Raw genomic sequence first — 15595 nt, 5'->3', positions numbered from 1 at the left:
CATTAATCTGTGAAAAATAGGCCTCAGCAATAAAGTAGAACTAAATCAGAGATGGGCACAGAAAATGCTTTTCTAACTAATCCAAGTAAAAGTTGACCTTTTATGGCATCTTTTCTAGATATTGATTTTTATTTTTTAATTTTAAAATCTAGTAAAGTTCACTTTAAGTAAAAGCTCTGTTGCCCAACAGCCACAAATCAAATCCAAGCTTGCTTTGAAAATTTAACAATGCAAGTTCAAATGTTACTGTAAAACGTAACTGTAAACATGACAATTTTTGCATAACACAATTGTCAAATGAGGCTGCACTGCGCCTTATTTTGATTACAACTCATTAAATGACATTTTCTGGGTTGGCATGTAGTTCAGCTTACAAAGCTGATCTAAAACAATCAACCATAGCTGACTTCTTGCTATGGGTACCTGAATTTTGCAGTCAATACTGAATAAGCCAGTGTGTAATAACTTTGGTCCAGTTCCTTATAGTGTCTATGTACAAAATTATACATCTAAATTTCTTACCTGCTGGTGTTGATAAACACAGCATTGCTTCTCATGTTGGAGAATAACTGTTTGTTGCAAATGCCATGTGTATCAGGTGTTAGTGCACAGCAGACAAGAAGAACATCAGACTGTTTGGCCAGCTCCAATAAAGGCACTGAAAAACATCATTAAAGGCAACTGAATAGTTAGAAAAGGGTCATGTAGAGAATGTTTCCTAAGCTATGTGGGAAAATATCAAGGGTTGAAAATTCTCAAAATCATAGACATTTTCTAAATTATTAATTTGCAAATGGCGGAGACAAGTGTGAATATTCAACACCCTGATGTCACGGTGTTATGTTTCATTCTATAACACACTGACATCAACTTCTCTGCTCTACATGGGTTGCAGGGGTAGAAGTGCCTCTTGTCACCCACTCAGCACCACCAAATGTGAGTCTTCAGAAGGTCATTCTCGTGTTTTTTTGTGTGGGAGAACAAACCTGACAACCAAGCATTTTGCAACATATAGACTCTGTTGGGCTTGCACTTACTGATGCCCAACCCTGCTCTTCCTGCTGAAGATGCTATCCAGGACTCACAGGTTTCTACTTCCTTCCATTGATCACAATCCTCTATGAGCTCCACACAGGGACTGGGAATGGAAGGAAAGCAATCAAGATTTGCCAGCACAATTCTGAGATGTAGTCGCTAAAGCCAAAGCTACTCTCTGCATTTATGAACCTTGAATCTAGAGAAATCCTGTATCACTTTATCTGCTATAATACCAGCTCAGGAAAGAGGCCTAGAAGACCTAGAAGCTCACTTTCATACCTTATTACAACTCCATGATGATCTCAAAAATAAAAATAGAAGAAGCCTTCTAACACAACAAGTACTGTAGATCTGCTCTTGGCTATGAAGGCTATTTTTGCTAAATTCCTAGGCACCTCGGATACTGTGAATCAGACCATGGGATGTTATCTCTTGGGTCCACTTCTTCAGAACAAGAAAAGACATTATGCGAACAGTTTTGATTTTGCCTCAATTACTCTGCTTCCTGACCTCTCCAAGCATACTATTGACCAATAGAGAGCCCTAAAGCCCCTTGTTTTTTGATCTGTAGATTTTTTGAGAAGAGATTTTTATAGAAGACTGGTCACTAACATAAGAGCATGGAATATATGGACACCAAAAAAAATTAGTATATGTTTATTTATTTATATACAGCATATTCTTTATTGAATTTTGATAAGCACAGTGTATGATAGTTACAGTAAAAAGGGAAGATTCTTTGTTAAATGAGCACTTACTGATTTCTTTATGCAAAGCAGAACATTTTTGTGATTTAATTTATATCCATTATAAGCACTGCACTTTTTTTGATCATAATTTTATATCTGATCATGAGAACAAAGCTGTTTATCTTCCGCTTCAGTGGAAGGCTCTTACGACTCTGCTCAGAAGGGTTTACATACAACAGAGCACACAAGGGCTAATTCTAATACTTTATACAAACTATATACATAAAAAGCACAGTACAAGGAATCCCAATTTTTCGCTACCTTAGCTGCAATTTCTTTGACCAGATCCCACCTCCTACAGCTCTATGATCAGGCATACAGTAACTATAAAGAAAAAGCTAAATGCCAGAAGTTCATTATACTGTGCATTTTCTGGAGCCTACATGCCTGAAGAGTTCAAGTTCCAAGTTAAAACCATCTTGCCCTCCTACTTCCCACTCAACCTTCCCAGCAGTCTGCTCTATAGGAACCCTCTGTCGTCATACTCACTACTTTATGTCTTCTTGATCGGTGATAAATAAGTGTGGCAGATCTCCATTGCGCAGAGATCTAGAAAGGCTTAAATACCATTCCTACTGAAACTAATGTTTCAGGTTCCCCATGATACTGGTCATGATAGGAAGTTAAACTACCTGACGATTCTGTATACTTCTCTTTGGGATCGCTGTGCTTCAGTTCTCTGGTATGCACACCTGCTGTTGCCATTAATAGGGTTCCCATTGTCCTTGTTAATGTTTTTACTTATTTTATAATAAAGAGAGTGCTATAATTTAGGCACAAAAGTGCACAAGTTGGTGAGAACACCCAAAAACCTAAAACAAGACAACAGTCAGAAATTTCAAAAAGGAGATCTAACTTGTTAAGCACCAAATACATATCCAATAAGCCAGAAGCTGACATGACCCACCAACTTCTAAATAAAACAAGCCTTTTAAGAATATGGAAGAGCCTAGAGAAATGCTTTCAGATCATAAAATATTTAATATGACACCATTACAGAACTACAAATTTCAAAGATGAAAACAATCAAAACACTGACTTATACAGTACATTAATAAGACTTTTTTGACATTTACTTCAAATAAATATCATACTAAGTAGTGCAAAGTTTATATTTGTGTTTCTTCAAACAGAAAATATAATAGAATCATGTTTTACCAAATTCAGCAGAGATCTTTGCTGCTAATTCATGCCTTGGTACTATATCATTGTACAGGATCTTCTTGATACCAAATGGTTTCAGGCGGTTAATAATAGCTTCACCTTTAATAAGACGGACATTGGTTTTAGACTCATATTCTTTTAAAACACACCATATTATTTAGTAGTTGTTACCTAACTTGGAACAAGTAAAATGGATTACTGGTTATAGGTTGTATACTGGTTCAATTCATTACCAGTTTTCCCATTCTGGTTGGTCACTCACCTATCCTTCCCAAACCAAGGACTCCAACAGTACTACCAGTCAATCCACTTCCACACATCCACAAAGGTTTCCATGTACCCCATCCTCCGCTAAAAAAGCAAAACAAAGTCAAAGAACAGGATTAAAATAGAAACAACTAGAAAGTGCAAAGTAAAACATGATCTCTATGGTAGCCAACCAGATTTTCATTATTAACCTAAAAGATTAAATCTGATCAAATGCTATGGTCAATCAGCTGGTATATGCTCCTGCTTCCTCTACTTGAGTTTTTCTAAATTAGCCCTACAGTGTACCTAACAATGTACATGATAACAAAAAAAGAGTGCCAACATAGATTATCTTTCCACAATTCTATGTAAGGCAGCTTCATGGCCTTTTTAATGATAAATACGGTACATTTTTAAAAAACTTTTGTTGTGTGTTTGTGTCTGAGCAAGTTGAAAAAAAAAAGTTATCATATCCAGCTATTGACAATGGTTTTGCAGATTTGCCAGCGCTGGAAGATGCAAAGGTGGCAGAGTTACCTTAAAGAGGGGGTCTTATCTTAACAGCAAGAAATCAGAGCCAGCTGCAAAGCTACAATTCATTATTTCATGCTGTCTGGGTTTGGCTTTTCTTTAAGAAACCTTAAAAATGTGTCTACTTTTTTCTTTCAAAGGGAAGGTTCAAACACGCAACAAATCAGAAATCTCTGTTTAATTTGGATGATATGCTTGACATACAACAAACACAAGGCTTGCCAACCCATCTGAGGTAACACTTGCACTGTTCTTGCCCCCAATTCATTTGTGGCTGTCATCCACATGGTCACCAGTAGCAGGTCTGCAGAGAAGAAAATCTCATCTCCAAGTAGAGCTGTCAGTAACATTACTTCCAAACCAGGGGTGGACTGACCATTTGGAAACTCAGGCCCGGGGTCAGTAGGGGGCCCCATGAGATGCCCCTGGTACCTTTTTCATAGGTTTTTTTGAGTTTGGGCAAGGACACAGGGGCCCCATGATCCCCTATTGCCCGGGGGCCCCATAAGTTGTCAGTCCGCCCCTGTTCCAAACTGTCCTGAAAATTTTCTTAGCAGTAATCTTCCTCCCCATTTTCTTCTGCATTGTGTCCTCTCCTACAGATTAATGGGAGAAGCAAGGTAGACACTGAGCGTTGTCTCCTTCCTTGCTGCATTAGTGTTACAGCTTTCTTTAATATAGAAATAATGAAAATTATATTGCTCTTTCTTTAATTATTCCTTGTGAGGATCTGGTTCCTTCTTTGAAGGGCTTTAGTAAGTAATATTTTTTGCTGTTGTGGTGCAAAACATAGTTGTTAGCGTTCTTTTTGGTTGCTGGCAACAATGCAGTTACAATGTGAAGTTTTATTACATGGTTGCATTCAGGGGCAGACTGACCATTTGGAAACTCGGGCACTGACCGAGGGCCCGGGGTCAGTAGGGGGCCCCTTGTGATGCCCCTGGTACCTTTTTCATAGGCTTTTTTGAGTTTGGGTAAGGACACAGGGGCCCCATGATCCCCTATTGCCCGGGGGCCCCATGAGTTGTCAGTCCGCCCCTGGTTGTATTGCAGGTGTGAAAATAAGACCATTCTGACTTTGCAACACCAGGAGATCATTTTAGGGCCACAGAATCTGAGAACAGACTCTTTTTTTTTTTTCTTCTATTTTTTGCCATGCCATTTTCTCTCTCATTTCAATGACCCTTTCCAACCCTAGATTTTTTAAATAATTTCTGCACTACTAAATTAATGACATGAGACAAGCAGGGAGCTTGTGTAAATGACTATTGAGATGTTATATGTCAAGGAAGCTTTTCAGGTTTATACATATTAAACAGAAAGATTAGCAGTAGTTGGTTGCGTTGCTGTTGTGTAGAGCTCTGCTGCAAGAAGAACAGTGGAAAAAGAATGGGTCTTGCTCCAAAACTCCACAACACATTTATTGTAGTGCTACCTGTTCCTGTCATCATGGTGCATTATTCCTGACAGTCAACAAGCTAACCCAATGGTTTCAGAGTTAAGTACAGCTCCATATGTTGGTAGTGGTTTTCACCTAACTGCATGGAAAGCATGCTGCTGGCAATAACTAGGACAAGAAGTGATATCAGCTTCTCAAACTCAATGCTAGTCCTGACGTCATGTCCGGTTCCCATGGAACGCACGTTGGCTCTGGAGGGACAATTGGCTTTGCTACCCTGAGGTTCCAACATGTGAGCTGTCTATGTTGGTGCCCTCTATTGGCACCTAGCTATGTGAGTGCAATATTCTTCTGTTTATATTACATGTGAATAAAAAATACTACACTACCAGTATCCTTTCTGGATTTTCTATACCTATTTTTTATTTTGGGTGGATGAGAGCTACTCGGTTGCATCCAAAGTTGGAATGAATATGGTGATCCCACATCCTGGGTTATGACAGCTAAGGCTTGCTGGCTACATTGTTGGCAAGAGGAATCTGGTGAGTGAGTAATTCACCTATATTTGCACATGATGGAACATATTGTCCTAATTAAGATCTGTCATCACTTAACTATGTTGTCAAGAAAGCAGTGACTGGGAACTGTTCACAAGATTTTGTGGATTGTTTGCACTTTACAATGGTCATTTTGCATTTATGTATGTGTTATATATGTTTGTTATTTATTTTGTTTCAAGACATTAGATTATAATTATTTTGGTTTAAAAGGCTAGCGCCTACTTTATATATAATTCTTCACATGGTGAAAAGTGTTTGTTTACACTTTAAAGGGGCAGCTGCCTAACTGGATCTCACGTAGACATTTATGGGGTGTCGCACTCTCAGTTTCTTTTATACTTTTTAAGAAGAACATTACCAGTGAGAGAGATGTTTTCTTTTGGTGCATTAGTAGCATTTGGTAGACTCGATATAAGCAGCATTAGTAAAGAAAGCTAACAGGTAGCACAGTGGCTAAGTTAGCACTTCTGCATGGCACCACTAGGGTCGTTGGTTCAAATCCCAACCATGGCATTTTCCTCCCTGGAGCTTGAATGTTCTCCTAGTTCCTGCGTGGGTTTCCTCCCAAACTCCAAAGACACCTGGTAGGTTAATTGGATCCTGTCTAAATTGGCCCTAGTATGTGTATGTATGAATGTGAGTTAGGAACCTTAGATTGTATGCTTCTTGACAGTTAGGGACTGATGTGAATGTACAATATATGTGTAAAGCTCTGTGTATATTGACAGCACTATACAAGTGCCTGTAAGAAAACAGAACTATAGCTTCAAGTTCTTCTTGTCTATTTTCACCTTTTACATTAATAAATACTGTATGTTATGGATTACTAACCACCACCATGTCACTGACACCCATTTGATTTCAACTCTCTTCTAAGTATAGCTCCCCATTACATTGCAAGTGGATTTTTTCCAACTTTTGCACTGCTAGTGCCACTTTCATTTATACCAGTAACTGTACAAACAATGCTCATTCTATTCTGCTAAGGTTTTTCCTGCGACTTTATCTTTGGTTACACATTACTACTCATACCTCAACCCTATGCCACCCTGACATCTCCAGAAATACATTAGCAGTTGCACTGGAAGTGAAAATCAGTTGGTTCAGCTTTACTTGAATATCTCCTGGCTGGAACAAGCTTTCATTGTTTTCCCATTACCTTCTTGCTTCATCCACAGCCTCAATAAGTCTTCGAGATGTTGCCAGCAACAATGCCACTGTGAGCTCAGCCACAGCTTCTGTTAATACATCAGGTGTGAATCCAACTCTGATGCCGCTAATGAAAAAATATTAAAGATTAGTAATGTTTCAATAAAATTAACAATTTTGTAGAGGATCTACAGTATGTTAAAAGTGCATTTTTTGCCTTGCCAAACATATTCTATTTAACTTATAAATGTTAACATAAGGGCCTAAATACTAAGTTTCTCTGCTAAAAACCACTGCCTCAGGCTCCCCTTGGTGCTGGTGAGGTGTCCAATTGCCAAAGCACTAGTTACATAGTATATGATGTGGTGGGTCACTTACTTGGCACAGACACTAATTGGCCAGCTATTCCTGAACGGTCACATCTTCAGGCCCTTTTGGCATAGATCACTTGATTAACATACCAAGTGAAACAGAATAAATGAACATCATAATATACTATAGTCTGCTTTAATATGTCATAGTCATTGAAACTTTTGAACATTTTAAAATTATCTGAAGGAAGAATTGTCCCTGTTTGTGTTTTAAAGCAGTAATTAAAAGAAAAAAAAATTTTTTTTTTTCCGCTTTTTTCCAAAGCCGTTTTTTTTTTAAAATTGGAATAAAATAAAAAAGTAGTGTGCAATATGTTCTTTTAAAATTCTTTTTAAAATGATAAATAATATATCAGTGACATGGTATTCAAACTATATCATGAAGACCTTAATGAAAGATTTCTGAGACTTTATGTCAAGTTCTCTCAGTTGAAGACAAGCAAATGCTGGAATACCAAGAAACACTGTACTTTTTAATGCAGTTCTCAGACAAGAGAAATCTCTATTTCCGCCACTAGGGGGCACTGCAGCAGAAAGGCTCCAGTTTAGTTTGCTTGGGGGCTCCATCTTGTACCTCCTACAATTGGGTGATTGTTGGGGTACACTAGATGATAGTTTCTGCCCACCTCTCAGGCCTTAGTTGACAGGTAACACGTTAAATCTGACAAATTAGTTTATCTTTATACCCTTTAAAACATCCTATTAAAGTTCTCCACCATCACAACATAATGTTTACCTATAGTCCTGTAAGTAAATTGTTTTTTCTTTTCCTCCTCTCAGTATACTGGTGAGATCAATATCTAAAGCAGTGTTTCTCAACTGGGGTTCCACAAGAGGTCCCCTGGGGTTACGCCACAATCTGCCCATCCATCACAAGCAGAAGATGATAGATCACATCCACATATAGCTGACAGTCAAGCTGCAGTGCTGAAAAGGGAAACATCTTGCATCACTGTCCTGTGCCGATCCCAGCTGGCCCTTTCCCTCCTGTCCCAGGTGCCTGTATGTGACATCACTCAGGAGGGACGAGAGAGGAGGACAGGTGGGGATTAGTGCTCCAGATATGATCCAGAAGATTTCCTGAGCTAGTCTGCATGAGGAAAATCGCTACAGACCCCAGTATTGTACCTTCCAGTACTGTTTCCTCCTGGCCCCCCTGTACTGTGCTCTACTAGTCCCCTATACTGTTCCCTCCTGCCCCCCCTATACTGTTCCCACATGGCACCCCTATACTGTTCCCACCTGGCCCCCCTATACTGTTCCCTCCTGCCCCCCCCTATACTGTTCCCACATGGCACCCCTATACTGTTCCCACCTGGTCCCCCTATACTGTTCCCTCCTGTTCTCTCCTGGCCCTGCAATACTGTTTACCACCGCTCTCCCATACTGTTCTCTTCTGGCCCCCCCTGTACTGTGCTGTGTTCTACTGGCCCCCCTATACTGTTCCCTCCTGGTGCCCCTATACTGTTCCTTACTGGCTCCCCTATACTGTTCTCTCCTGGCCCCCCTATACTGTTCAATACTGCTCCCCCCAATACTGTCCTCTCCTGGCCCCCCTGTACTGTGCTGCACTCTTCTGGCCCCACTATACGGTTCTCTTCTGGTCTCTCTGTAGTGTTCTCTCCTGGCCCACCTGTACTGTTCCCTCCTGCCCCCATACAGTTCTCCCCTGGCCACCCCATACTGATCTCTCCTGGCCTCCCTGTACCGATTCCTCCTGGATCCCCTGTGCTGTGCCCTGCTGACCTCTTGTACACTGCTTATCTCAAGTTTGACCCAGAATTGAGCATCTATGCACAAAAAAAGCTAGCACAAATTTAACATTAAGGAGGTAAGTTTTAGTAGTTTTTCTTTTGTTTAATGCTCTTTCTAAGAATAATTGTTGTATCAACAGCTCACTGATCACATCAATGTTCTATGAGCTGTGCATACGAAAATTATTTCAGGGGTTCTCCGAGATCTCAGACTTTTTGCCAGGGGTTCTTCAAAGATAAAAAAACCCTGATCTAGAGTTTGGAAACATTTACACAGTGCAATTTCTGCTATGAGCAAAGCTGCAATTCGTAGTGTAACAAAATGACTTTCAATTTGTAAGCCTACTGCATGCTGAATTTTTAAAAATGTTTTCCAAAAATTAAAATTTTTCTTAAGAAAAATGTTTTTTCCCCCAGACTTCAACATTTATGGAAATTTGACATCTTTATGGATAGCACAGGCTATATAAGACAATTTCCTCCTTTCATTTTCATAAAGGTCCAATGTCCTGTTCTGAGATTCCAGCCATATTAACTGTAGTGCTCTGGTCTGAATTTGATACCTGTAGACTATTTCTTATACTTTATATTAGCCCTAGTTCACACCAGTGCGGCTTTGAAATTGAGCTACATTGTGCAACTTAAAAGCTGACTATTCAGTCCATTCATTATGGCTTGCTGACACTTTGTGCAACTTTATTTAACAGATGTCAATGCAAGTTAAAATGAAGTCGCACAAAAATAGTGCAGGAAGGTTTTTCAAAGTTGCTGCAACTTGAGTCACACCAATTTGAATGGCTGCATAGCAGCTAATGAGGTACAACCTATCATGCAACTTTGGACTCTTAAATCACATGGCAAGCTGCACTGGTGTGAACCAGGGCTAAGGGACATAAAGAATGCAATTTTAGCCTGGGTTCACATTTGTGCAGCATACCGCATGTGATTCGCACAGGATCCACATCGCATTCCTGTGCAAATCACATGTGAATTCTGTGCAGTGCAATTTGAGCCATACATTTTTTATGGCTCAAATCGCACCTTATTCACACCAAAAAGGTGCAGGACCTTTTTTTTGGTCCACACTAGAATCGGATCGCATGGGTATTCTCACCCATGCAGCCCGATTCTGCACATCGCACCGCGTTTTGCAGACTGGTTTTGGGGTATTGTTAACTTGACATTCACACCCACAGCATGAACGGGGTGTGATTGTGATACGGTGCGGAATTCGCACAGAAACCGCTGCGAATTCCGCACCACATCAATGTGAGCCCAGGCTTAAACAAAACATTTTGTTTAAATTCACTCAATCGTCTTTGAAAACATCCATGGATATCACCAAATGGCCTCATTGTAAAAATAAGAAATTTTGGCATTGAATTCAAATAGAAGCAAGGTAAATTATATACTGCACAGCATTAATTCAGGATAAGAAGTAGTAACATGCTTGTACAACGTAAAAATGTGTTAAACTGTTACATGGTGTTGATATCTTACCGTTTTTTAAGTTCATCCAGTGACAAATGGTCATACCCAACAGACATTGTGCTGACTACCTTAAGGCTGGGACCTGTGTAGACATTACAACAAATATTATTTTTGCTATACTGTAGGGAATTCATAAAATTGGAATTCCCCTCTGCCAGTTTTCCATAGGAATCAATCGCATTGGTGTTGATTTACTAAAACTGGAGAGTGCAAAATCTCGTGCAGCTCTGCCCAGAAACCAATCAGCTTCCAGGTTTTATTGTCAAAATTGAATTGAACAATTTAGAAGCTAATTGGCTACCGTGCACAGCTGCACCAGATTATGCACTCTCCGGTTTTAGTAAATCACCCCCATTGTCTTTTTGTTGTGTAGAAGAAGATGATTGGTTGCATTGAGATCTGTTCTTTCGACACCTTAACAAATAACATGCAGTAAATAGGGGAAATAGTGCTGGCCAATACATTTAACACTACACACAGGGGCGGACTGACCATTTGGAAACTCGGGCGCTGCCCGAGGGCCCGGGGTCAGTAGGGGGCCCCATGAGATGCCCCTGGTACCTTTTTTCATAGGGTTTTTTGAGTTTGGACAAGGACACAGGGGCCCCATGATCCCCTATTGCCCGGGGGCCCCATGAGTTGTCAGTCCGCCCCTGCTACACTATATAGTAAAGCTGGGCATACCTGGGTGATTTATGCCCGGCGATTAATTGCTAGCGACTACTTGTACTAGTGATTGATCAAACAAATTTGGAGTGTTGTCGATCATTAGCAATTGATTACTATCACGTGATATAGTCCATTGTTCCAGATGTATAGCGATCACTCACAAGCAATCACAGGCAGTTTTAATAGCATGACTTACCTACCTATCTCAAAATTGCCCCTCAGAATTGATCAAATCAGGGTGGGCTGGGCTAGTGCACATGAGCTAATGGTGTAGAGTTGCTTGTCTGATTATGTTCTGGATCTGTTTATTTCCCAGTGTCATCGACACTGTCTTCACTTATATATCTCTCAAGATGCCCACACCTTTCCTAGATTAGGTAGCAGCAGCGTCTCTGGTGGACTGCAGCAAGTAGCAGAAGATACCAGTGCTGTGTGAAGTATGCAGTGGTATCTCTTACTGTTTCTCTCCTCACACTGGAACCTCTCCTTAAGGCTCCTCCTCTGTCCCTGAGATGGCCTTAAATGGTCACTGAGGGTTGCAGTATCCAATTAGACAGCTGCTCCCCAGGTGACACCTATGGAGGCTGTAGGGGGACATCATCCCCCCTAAGTCTCCACTCCATCCCCAAGGCGCCAAGGAACCACCTGGTGGGTGGAGTAGAAATTACACCCACCAACAACGGAATTGCTAACAGTTTCTACTATACAGTTAACCACTTTAAGTCCGGATACTTTCACCCCCTTCCTGTCCAGGCCAATTTTCAGCTTCAGTGCTATCACACTTTGAATGACAATTGCGCGGTCATACAACAATGTACCCATATGAATTTTTTTAGCATTTTTTTGAGACAGATAAAACTTTATTTTGGTGGTATTTATTCACCACTGGGATTTTTATTTGTTTGCTATATAAATGAAAAAATGCAAACATTTTGAAAAAAAAAGTGTTTTTCTTATAAAATTTAGCAAATAAATAATCTTTCTTCATAAATCTTGGCCAAAATGTATTCAGCTGTCTTTTTAGTAAAAACAAAATAACCCAAATTAGTTTATAACCAAAAACTATAATTTAAAAAAAAAATAAAATTTAAATTTGTATTTTTTTTTATATTATTATTTGTTTTTTAACATACTGTCACCCTAGGAATACAGTGTCACTGTACTACTTGTGGGGGGGTGATGAAGATTTTTTTTTTTACACTGATTGCTTTTACACCCATAAAGGCTGTAAAAGCAATCATTTCTCCTTCTCTCTAGCTGCATTCTTGCAGCCATTGAGAAATACTGTGAGAGCTGTGATTGGCTGTTGTGAATAGCCTTTTACCATGTGACCTCTGTGATCATTCACAGATTTCACAAGTAGTAAGCAATGATGTCAGAAGTGACATCTTGCTTACTACTCTTCGTGTGATCACTGATTGACCAATTCGTGAGCACACGATTGGGACCTCACACAGAGGTCCCGTACAGCGATTGGTGTTCCGCTGTGTTCGGAGGACACAGTGGGCACCGGAATTCGGTGCCGCGTGCTCCCAGGGAGCGCGCACAGGCCGTAAATGCGGAGGCCTTTTATAAACGGCCTCCCGCTCCTGCACTGCTCCCATCCTACCCATGTACATAAACGTGGTTAAATTATGACATTGGCAAGGAGATGGATTGTTAAATCACACTACTGAAAATCTCCTGTATGGCAACTCACATTAAAAGTAATATGGAACAAACAAAAAAATCAATCTCATGATATTTTAGTAGCAAAATGAAGCTACTAAAAATCACCCATGTAGCCCTAGAGTAAACAGTATTAAAATGTAGGAGTCAAAGTGGTAAAAAACTCCCTTAAAAATCCCACCTGCAGCATCCAGCACTTCCTTGTCAATCTTCTCTGTTAAAAGGCAGTATAGGCCCTGAATTCCAGCAACCTTCTTAAGAAGTTCAGAACGGGAAACAGGATCATCAGAATCCCACTGTTCAATTTCACAACTGAAATGTTAAATCATAAGGGTAGTCAGTTGATATTCCCAGTATGAGCACACTTGTATTTTTATACCCATAGCACTTCATGCACTTACTGTTGAAATCTAGTTTTTTTATAAAAATAGGATACACATGAATCATTAATTTTCAGGTATAGATTAAAGTTTAATTAATTAAACATACATTGCTAATCTAAGATACAGACCCTTAGAAAACATGTATTTTACTAGTTTTTAATAGGTTTATTGTATTACTGATATATTGCCCTGCCCTGTTATTGGCTCTGCCGTACTCAGTGGAGCAGCAATCTATTTTCCAGGTCTGGCCAGGTTTTACTAAGCTTGGTGGTTGGTTGCTCTGCCTTGGAAGACGTTTCCAGAAATAGAGTAGGAATGTCAGTTATTGAGTTATAAATATTTATCTGACCTCAGCCAATCCCTGGGAGGGGGCGCCCAGAAGGTGGCTGGGGGAAAGATAAATGTCTAGGAGGCCTGTTCAGCAGTATCAATCTTCTGGGGCTGCTGCCTCTAGGAAGCAGCTGTAGTATTGAAGAGCTATTGCTAGGCCTCAGCATGTGCTTGACTGAGGACCTGAAGGAACTTGGATTAAAAGATATTTGGCATGGAGGGCATCACTTGTGGAAGTTGAGCTGAAGAAGGACATCCTCTATGTGATACATATGTGACATGAGTGTATAGGATGTATGGATGAGAAGTGATTGACACTCAACTGTCATAATGCTAATGATTATAACCATTAGATGGGTAACTGGAGTTCAAAATAACATGTTGGAAGTGTACATTAAACCAGTTAAAACCAGTTGAAACCAGAGATGTGGCTGATATTCACCAGATGTGCATTCCATCAAAATAGGTAACTACGCGTGATGGCACAGCCGATCACGCGTTGACTCTAACTACTCCGCAGAATCATACATGACGTTATATAACCAGGGGATACTGCGCATGGCAGTAGATAAAGACATTCCAAACTATGTATATAAAAGACGGGGGATTCTAGGGGAATTTGGGACTCATTGAAGATGCGGCAGACGTGCCTTGCGGTGATTTCCCGGATTCCCCTTTGCTGACTGTTGGAGTCCCCCAGTCACTGGGCAGTGGGTGATGCTACAATATCCGGTGATGTATTGATGCTTTATTCTTGCTATAATATGATCTAAATATGATTTGCAATTCTGACAATTCTTATGTTATTATACTAACAGAACTTATTCAATAAATCATGTTTTGCTTTAATATTTATTAAGCCTAATCCGTGTATTAGTGAGCGATTGTAGTAGTGTTAAAAACACTTTGTTTTGAGGCAAAACACTCTATCACTGAAGAGTGTTGCATGGAAGATGAGTGGACGACAGCTGTCCTTGGACATTATGAGTAGGATCTTGGCCTAGGACTCCAGGTATACATGTACTTTGGGAATTAATGCTAGAGGTTGCTGGACTGGGACTGCTCACAGAGTCTCAGATTAGCTGGCATTCCCTCTACCTACAGCAAAGGCTGCTGCTAAAGGATCTGTGTTTTGGAATTTGTCCTCCTGTGCCTGTTTTGTGGTTTGGAGTATCCTGCACCCTCATCCCATCTCATGTCTAAGCACTGCAATAAAGCTACAAAAAGACATCGTAGACTGAGCCTGTGTTTGTTGGTGTGTGCGGAACTGTCTGGGCCTGACAGCCAGAGACCTGGGTCATTTCAAGCAGCCTCTTCCGGGGTAAATGCGACACTGGAAATCATTATTAATGACCAGGCCATTTTTTTGCTATTCGGCACTGCACTATTTTAACTGGTAATTAAACAGCACTGGACCCAAATTAAATTTATATCATTTTTTCACACAAACAGAGCTTTCTTTTAGTGGTGTCTGATCACCACTGTGTTTTTTATTTTTTATTATATAAATGAAAAAAGGCAGAGAATTTGGGAAAAAAAAAACAATATTTTCTCTTTTGTTATAAAACATAACTTATAAAAAAAATCAAAAACTCAAATTTCTCCATAACTTTTACGCCAAAAATGTATTCTGCTACATGTGTTTGGTAAAAAAAAATCCCAATAAGTGTATATTAATTGGTTTGTGTGAAAGGTATAGGGTCTACAAACTATGGTATATATATTTGAAAATCGATCAATCCTGATGTTCTGATGGCCTATCTCATTTCTTGAGGCCCCTTAAATGTCAAGACAGTACAAATACCCCCAAATGACCCTTTTTTGGAGGTATTTTAATTTTTGTCTTTTTTTTTTAACATACTGTCACCCGTGTAGTACAGTCATCATATGACTGGTGTGGTGGTGATCAGGGACACTGACTGGTGACAGTATGTTAAAAATAAAACGAAAAAACATTTAAAATAATTTTTTTAACTTAAAAAAAAATGTTTCTATGGGGGGTGATCAGGGATTTTTTTTATACTTTGATTGCTATTACAATAATGATCATTGTAACAGCATTGCTTTAAACTGTCATTCATAACAGCTGT

General features: G+C 39.8%; 1 protein-coding gene across 1 annotated transcript in view; it reads right to left on the bottom strand.

The window, feature by feature from the left end:
- Positions 1-15595, bottom strand: part of LOC149467998 (glyoxylate reductase/hydroxypyruvate reductase-like) — a 38052-nt gene that overhangs the window by 12767 nt on the left and 9690 nt on the right. Inside the window, exons 2-7 of the mRNA XM_089670906.1 lie at positions 12974-13104; positions 10465-10537; positions 6850-6966; positions 3214-3302; positions 2946-3050; positions 523-658 (exon numbers count right to left, since the gene is read on the bottom strand). Coding sequence (XP_089527032.1) covers positions 523-658; positions 2946-3050; positions 3214-3302; positions 6850-6966; positions 10465-10537; positions 12974-13104 — 651 coding nt within the window. The remainder of the gene's footprint in view (positions 1-522; positions 659-2945; positions 3051-3213; positions 3303-6849; positions 6967-10464; positions 10538-12973; positions 13105-15595) is intronic.

This window comes from Staurois parvus, unplaced genomic scaffold (genome assembly GCF_062004578.1).
Source record: "Staurois parvus isolate SC_StPar_1 unplaced genomic scaffold, SC_StPar_1.0 ptg000096l, whole genome shotgun sequence".
NCBI lineage: Eukaryota > Metazoa > Chordata > Amphibia > Anura > Ranidae > Staurois > Staurois parvus.
The sequence above is the reverse complement of the archived record's forward strand: the minus strand, read 5'-3'. Positions and strand labels throughout refer to the sequence as shown.